Source organism: Strongylocentrotus purpuratus, unplaced genomic scaffold, assembly GCF_000002235.5.
Source record: "Strongylocentrotus purpuratus isolate Spur 01 unplaced genomic scaffold, Spur_5.0 spur5_scaffold_14, whole genome shotgun sequence".
NCBI classification, from domain to species: Eukaryota; Metazoa; Echinodermata; class Echinoidea; order Camarodonta; family Strongylocentrotidae; genus Strongylocentrotus; species Strongylocentrotus purpuratus.
In genome coordinates this window covers 9,405,470-9,412,953 of record NW_022145599.1, presented here as the reverse complement: position 1 = coordinate 9,412,953, position 7,484 = coordinate 9,405,470, and the positions used below count along the sequence as shown (strand labels likewise).

At 41.5% G+C, this 7,484-nt stretch overlaps 1 protein-coding gene across 1 annotated transcript; it reads left to right on the top strand.

Annotated features, from left to right (window-relative positions):
- The first annotated feature begins 465 nt into the window (after nucleotides 1-465).
- Nucleotides 466-6,932, top strand: LOC115923469 (sacsin-like). The gene has a single exon (XM_030984149.1). The coding sequence runs from the start codon at nucleotides 482-484 to the stop codon at nucleotides 5,660-5,662; it is 5,181 nt and encodes a 1,726-aa protein (XP_030840009.1). The 5' UTR covers nucleotides 466-481; the 3' UTR covers nucleotides 5,663-6,932.
- Nucleotides 6,933-7,484: the final 552 nt, after the last annotated feature.

Sequence of the window (7,484 nt, the reverse complement as noted above, 5' to 3'; positions counted from 1 at the left end):
CTGATGATATGGAAAAGATAGGCCGTTATGGGGTCGGTTTCAATGCGGTGTATCAACTTACGGATTGCCCAAGTTTCATCTCCAAAGGTGAACGATTATGCATGTTTGACCCTCTGCTGAAATATATTCCGGGAGCAACACCGATTAAGCCGGGCCTTCAGATAAAGTTAATGACAGTGTGCGTTCTTCGTTCCCAGATATCTTTCAGTGTTACTTGGAAGAGATACTTGCAGATGGGGAAGAGGACTTTACTGTTTTTCGTTTTCCATTGCGGGAGGAAGCTTCAACACTCAGCACAAACGTATGGCGAGCTGAACAGATTCGGAAGCTACTACAAGACTTTGAGGATGTTGCATTCGAGAGTCTTTTGTTTCTGAAAAACATCACTAAAATCAGCATCTCAGAGGTAACAAGCTCAGGAGCGATTGGCTCTACTCATGCTATCACAGCAGAGATAACTGAAGTGGAAGGTGAAAAGAAAATGGATTTCTTGCGCAAAGTTCAAGATATCAGTAGCGCAGAACAGGATGGCTCCTGGCAACCAGAACCAGCAGGAGTCATATACCAGATGAAATTGAAAGGGACAGGAAGAGATGAGGATTGGGTGATATGTCAGCAAGTAGGAAGTACAGACACGGCTGAAGAAAACATAATGCGAAAACGTAAACTACTTCCAGTGGGGGCTGTTGCTGCCCGTCTGACAGGTAAAAAAGAGGAACTCAGAGGAACGGCTTTCTGCTTCTTACCGCTTCCCATTGCAACGGGACTTCCAGTTCACGTACACGGATACTTCGCCTTAGACCATGAGAGTAGAAGACACTTGTGGGTAGGTAGCAAAACAGATGAACAAACAAAGTGGAATTTTCACGTCATCCAGAATGTTATTGCACCGGCTTATGTAAATTTGCTGTTGTGGATAAAGAAATTCTTTGTCAGGGAATATGAATGGTCAGGATCGATGTCATGTGAACAGAAAGCTCTCACTTTGAAACTCCTTCAGAAATACCACACTTTCTTTCCTAACAACAGTGACAAAGGGCCGTACTGGAAAGCGCTTGAAGCCACCGTATACGAAGTTGTTGCCTCGAAAGCCCTGATGCTATTTCCTTCTCTATACAGAAGAGATGATGGCAATAGCGACTTTTTCCTAACATGGAAGACCCCTGTCGTGCACATGCAGTCTCCAGACGAATCAAAGGTGGGATATTTCAACACACTGCCAAACCACATGAGTGACAACTTCAGATTACTTAGCTACTTGAAGGCTGAGAATCAAGAAAATGTGAAAAAACTGAAGGAGACACTGATTGAAATCACATTTCCATTACTAGAGTCTCCAACATGGGTAATGCACTGTCTCCGAAATGCATGCAAGCATCTCAATCAGGAAGGCATGACCCATGAATCAGTAAACTATGAAGTTCTTGAAGTTTTATCTTCAAATGTGGTGTCTTTCCTTCGCGGAGACAACCCCCTTCAGAGGCAATTACCAATGTCACTTTCAAAATCAAGGATCCACGACGAGGGGAGACTGAAGGGACTCATTAATTACTGCAAGAAGGGAACACAATCTAACTTCAATAAGAATCTTCACGGACTACCATTGCTCTTCACTCAGGATGGGAACTTGCGGAAGTTATCACGTGATGAGCGAGTCTTTGCATCAGAATTCTACGATCTTTTCTTGCCTCAGAGTCATAGGTTTCTACATATCAACTTTCTAGACACTCTACCACGAAATGCCGATGTCTTTTGTAAGCTTGATGTGAGAGCAGTTTCTGCGCTTCTTGATGATTGCCACCCTTATCTCGAGTGTGCTTCAGATGAAATAATAACGCTCCAGAACAACCTTTCATCTGAATGGTTTGAACGTTTGTGGAGTCTTCTTGGATCCTTATGCACAGAGACGAAAAGGTTGACTGAGGTTGCCTGCGATATCAGAGGTGAACTTGGCCGTTGGGCGATATTACCTGTCACAGAAGCAAAAAGATGTCGGCAGGAAACTAAGCTAGCGGCACCTATCAGTTTATCCTCTACAATAATAGTCCAACCAACCGAGTCGGAAAAGAGATGTTGGCCAATATACTCCGCACTTGAATCACTAAACGTCTACAAGGTCGAAGAATCCATTCTTAACGAAGACAATAGCTTAATACAGCATCTCGTCACGCACAAGGGCGATATCACGAGGGTCTTAGATGTTTTGATGTACTGGGCTGATAGAGACCTCGAGAGATTTGGAAACCTCAAAGTTGATCAGCATGAAGAAATCCTGAGATTCTTCAGTAAATGTGAGAGCCAAGCTGATCTCAAGAGGTTGAAGAGCCTGCCTTGCTTCAAATCGATTGCAGGTGACTTTGTCAGTATCAGAGAATTCGACACAGTTCTTGTCCTCCCAAGTAAGATTCCAAAAAAGGAACAAGGTAAATGGGTTAGTACCACTGGCGCTATATTCCTACAGTACAACAAAGCTCTTAAATCTCTATACATGAAGCTAGGATTGACGGATACAACAGAGATTGACGTGTATGTACAGTACATTCTGCCGATCTTTGACCAACTCAGCGAGGACAGCCGTCTTGAACATCTTGTGCGGATCAAACAACTACTACAAGAGCTACCTATTCATAACACAGAGAGGTCCTTTAGTGAAACTAGGAAGGAAGCTATTCGGAGATTAAGATTACGTCACCTGCGTTTCATAACCGGTGAAAATGGGGAATTGCTGAAGGCCAAGGACTTCTATGACCCACATGTCGAGCTATTTTATCGAATGTTGAACAAGGTCCAGTCTCCACCAAAGCGCGTCATAGATTGTTTAGGCCTTGCTTTCCTTCGAGAAATAGGACTACAAGTTGTCATTACTGGAGAATTATTCCTCTCCTTTGCCCAGCAGGTGCAGGGATCACACTCTGACCTCGAAGAGATGAAACAGAAGTCACTTGCCCTTGTATCTGAATTGAGAAGGAGATGTGATCTTCACAGAGACTCTTCTTTCCTACAGCGAGTCGGTATGGTTGACTTTCTTGTGAGTGATGGGATCAGCCAAGAGATGAAATATATTCATCCACCCTTCATGAAGAAAGGAACTCTCATGAGGTATTCTGGATCAAGTTCTTTCGAACACATACGACTGTTATGGTCAACCAACAGCGTCCTGCCAAAATATACAACTTCTGGGAAATGCTTCTCTTGTGGAATACCTTTCGATGAGAAAATGGGCGTCGCACAGAAACCTAAATTTATGAGTGTTATCCAGCATTTGCGGAATATATGTAACAGACTCCAACAGAAGAATGACAAGAAGGTATCTTTCCCTGCATGTCTAGCTAGTGTACTACAGGAAATATTGACATTCGTTTCCTCCAAGTGCGCAGGACAAAACTGCTCTCATAAAGACCCCTGTGAAAGGTGCTATATCATCAGAGATGAGTTGCGAAACGTTCCTATCGTCTTTTTGGAGCTCGAGGATAAGCATCGCTTAGTCAAAGCAGATCAGATCTCACGTACGATGGAAGGAAATCTAGAGCCTTTTCTCTACCAGCTGCCAGACAAGTGGGTTCCTTTCTTCAAGGTATTTCGAATTCTTGGCGGAACAGTGAAACCTTCCATAGGTCAATATGCTTTTGTTCTTGAAAGCCTCTACGAAAGGGGACAGAGTGCATGGTCAAACCCAAATGTAGTAAACATGGTAGACAGGGCCACGTGTGGCCTTTATGAAGAGTTAATGAAGACCAATCCTGCACAGATAGCTGCTGCTTTTGTTCCCGGACACTCACTGTATCTACCCTCATGTCAGCAAAGCTTGGAACGATCAGATCGCCTTCTAGTAAATGATGTCGAACACTATAGAAATCGACTTCTTAGATCTAATCTCCCACTCGTCAAGATCTTTCAAAGTCACGAACGAATCGCGCGAGAAGCTATCTCCTTGCTTCCTGAAAGTATGAAACCGAAAGCAGTAAGCACAGAGGTGAAAGAAATGTTGAGCAAGACTGGTCACGATTTGCAAAAGTGTTTCTTGACTGGAAACGATCCATGTGAGTTTGAAAGAAGACTTCAAATCCTGCATTCTAAGGAGTTTCTTAGTGCGCTTTGCGCCATCCTGAGGCACAACAGGCGGGAAGAAGTTGCCGAGGAGACCAGGAAACAGTTTAGAGATCGCCTAAATGGACTCAAGATTACATGTATGCAGCAGTTACATTCAATCCTGCAAATCAATGGTCAATACATAGAAGGTAGTGAAACCGAAGTACCTTCCTTCATCAACAGTGGTAATGAGCTGTTTGTTCAGCATAGTGAAGGAAAAAATATAATGGAAACACTATTAAGTGTTGCAATCCATGTCGACCAAGTCCTTGGTAATGAGTTTGAGGATAGATATAATATGGCTATCCTGCTATCTCAAGAATCTCCAGCTACTATCCCGAAAGCACTAGCAAAGTTCGGCATTGCCGCAGAAAAAATGGAAGATGACACAAGTTTCATGTTGCCTAAACCTGGAAGTACTATTCCAGAACAACTCTACCACCTCATAGAACAGAACCCCTGGACGTCTTTCAGCACAGGCGATTATGTAGGGTACGCACAAACCGATGAAGACGGTGACTACCACATATACGCAGTAGTGATCAAGAGGATACGCAATGAGTCGCTCAAGTCAGTTTATCTCATCGACATTGGAAAGGACAGCCCGATAGAAGCCAATGTGTTGGACATGCACAAAATTCACATCCCGAAGTCCACATCAGGTATGGAGCTTGTTCCATCTGATAAAGTAAACTCAGATGATGCTGAACCGTGTCTTTCTGGTCATCGGGAATCATCTCTTCCGACTGATGTTGAAGAAGCAAAGCGACAGGTGACTACAGAATTGGAGGAAATCTGGCAGCTTCCAGAGGAGCAGAAAAGGAAGGCTCTCCGCCGATTGATGCTAAAATGGCATCCAGACAAGCATCCAGAAGGTCCGAAGGAACTGTTTGACGAAGCATTCAAACATCTCCAGATTGAACTTCAAAGACTAGAAAAGGGTCTTTCAAAAACAACTTCATCGTATGAAGACCTTTTCAAATCAGCTGAGCAGAGAGCAAGGGAAGACCGACGACGGTATACTCACTTCGGAGGATTTGCATCAGGATTTTGGGCAGGAGCTGGTTCTGGTTTTGGAGGAGGAAGGGGTAGAGGAGGTTCTAGATCAGGTTACTGGAAGAGCTTCTTCACTGAGGCTTCGAGATCACCAGATATCCGCAATGCTCGCCGTTGGCTACGCCAGGGACAAGAAGATCTCCGCGCTGCCAAACACGATCTTAACCCACACGATGAGCCGTCACTAGAGTGGGTGGCATACAAGTGCCACCAGAGTGTAGAAAAGGCCCTCAAAGCTGCTCAACTTGCCATCAGAGGATGTTACAGTTGTACCCATAGCATTGATGGTCTAGCCCGTGACGTTAGTGAACACTTAAACTCATCAGAACTTCGCCAGAACGTATGCCAGCTCAGCTCTCTCGTGGATGATCAACGGGCTCGGTACCCGGATAGGTGCGCCTCCTCACAGATTCCTCACGAGGTCTTTAAAGATCGAGTAAAATGTGAAGAAATGATCCAGCTCACCCGTAAGATTCTTGCAGAGGTTCAATCATCATTGGTTCCGTCCAGATCATGAACACTAGGTTCGAAGTACACGTATCTAGATTATACACAACTATCATTTTCGTTTCCACTGCTTTCACATACACGACGTACATGCATAGTGAAATCGAAGCAAGACGTGAGTGTCCATATTCTTCTAGTGACTCTTGCGAGAAGATTTGTACTTATGAAAGCGGTAACAGTATTTGTAATCGCGCTAAAATAACCAGTTTGTACTTAGCCCATGATACACCTGACCCCAAATATCCACAGATCTTTTACACATGGGGCTCTCCCACTTTGTGCACTTTAGAATTATCCCTGCCAAAGTCATGGATGTACATCTCTCAGCCCTCTTGAGAAGAATGCTTCCACCTGTGTTCCTTAGAACTGTCGGGGCATACATGAATAATGATGACATAACTTTCATGAGCACGTATCCAATATTCGTCTGACCATCATCTGTCTTTGCGCAGATTATATTCACGAATTTGCTTATTATTATCACTTTTGACTCAAAACCATACAAATAGTAAATTCGGTTGATTTATGAATTGATTACTGATGCTATCAGGCCCTTTTTTTCCTCTCACTCTGGTCGCCATATTTCGATCACTATAATGATACATTATAATGTATCATTCAAACGAAGTACTTTAATTCGTATGCATTGAAGTTTGATTTACAGGGCGATCCAACCCTTGTGATAACTTCATTTGTATAAAAAAAAAAAAAAAATAAGAGAAACAGAATGGCGAAAGTTTGAAATAAATGATTAGCAGTTTGGTGACAATTGTGATTATGACGTAGTTGCGGATGACTCTCCCGTTTGTCGCGTACAAAAATTCCATTAATTCCTGTTTTTCTCCTAATTGCCTTCTCCCTTGGGGCACTACTCAAAAATATTATGGATAACATCTAATCAAGAATAGACCCATCTGAGTCATACATTATTTTTTTTAATTGAAATTTTGATCATTTTGTGTTGGAACAAATGGGAAATTTATCCCACACTACATCACAGAGACATTACCGATAACTTTACCTGCTAGACATTTTGATTGACGCAGCGGATGCATATTGTAATGTCATTACAAATAAACATTGAACGTGCAACGTAAATAGTCTTGTTATGTCATCCGTACGGAATCGACTTGTTGCAAAAGATGGAAATACTATTTCCCTCAAAATAAATGTTGTATTCTATTTTCCGACAGTCAGATGGCACTCTTTTTTAGACGGGTATTTAACTGATGTTATGTGAAATGTTTATACTGGTGTAATTAAGTATAGTGTAAAAAAAATTTTATATTATTGAGTTTATGTGTGATGTCAGCACAATCGTATCTATTAGGCCCTCACTGAGAAAATTTAATGATAGCTATTCAGTTTAAATGTCTATCTTCTACTGGTGTAATGAAAATTGTGGTTTCTCTTGCTTTGAATTGCGATTCTATGATTAAAAGGAATATATTCATAATATTAATGATATCAAACAAAACAACAAACAAACTAAAATGTAAATATTACTGGCACTTTTGTCGTCGAATAATATGTATTTTTAGCATTAAAACAAAGAAAATCAATACTGAATACCTCAATATAAAAATTAATGATAGATTATAATATATTTTGCCAAAACTGTTATTAAGTGTACACCCTTTCTGTGATACACATTTTCTTAGTTGTTGCTCTACTGTAGAAGAAGTGTTATATTTTACAGATTTGTTGTATACATCCTAATCTTTGTGAATTTATGTTTTGTAATATTAACAGCAATTATAGAATATAACAATATATGGTAGTTATGACTGTACTGTATTCTCACTGACTTATTTACATACATAAGTTCCATT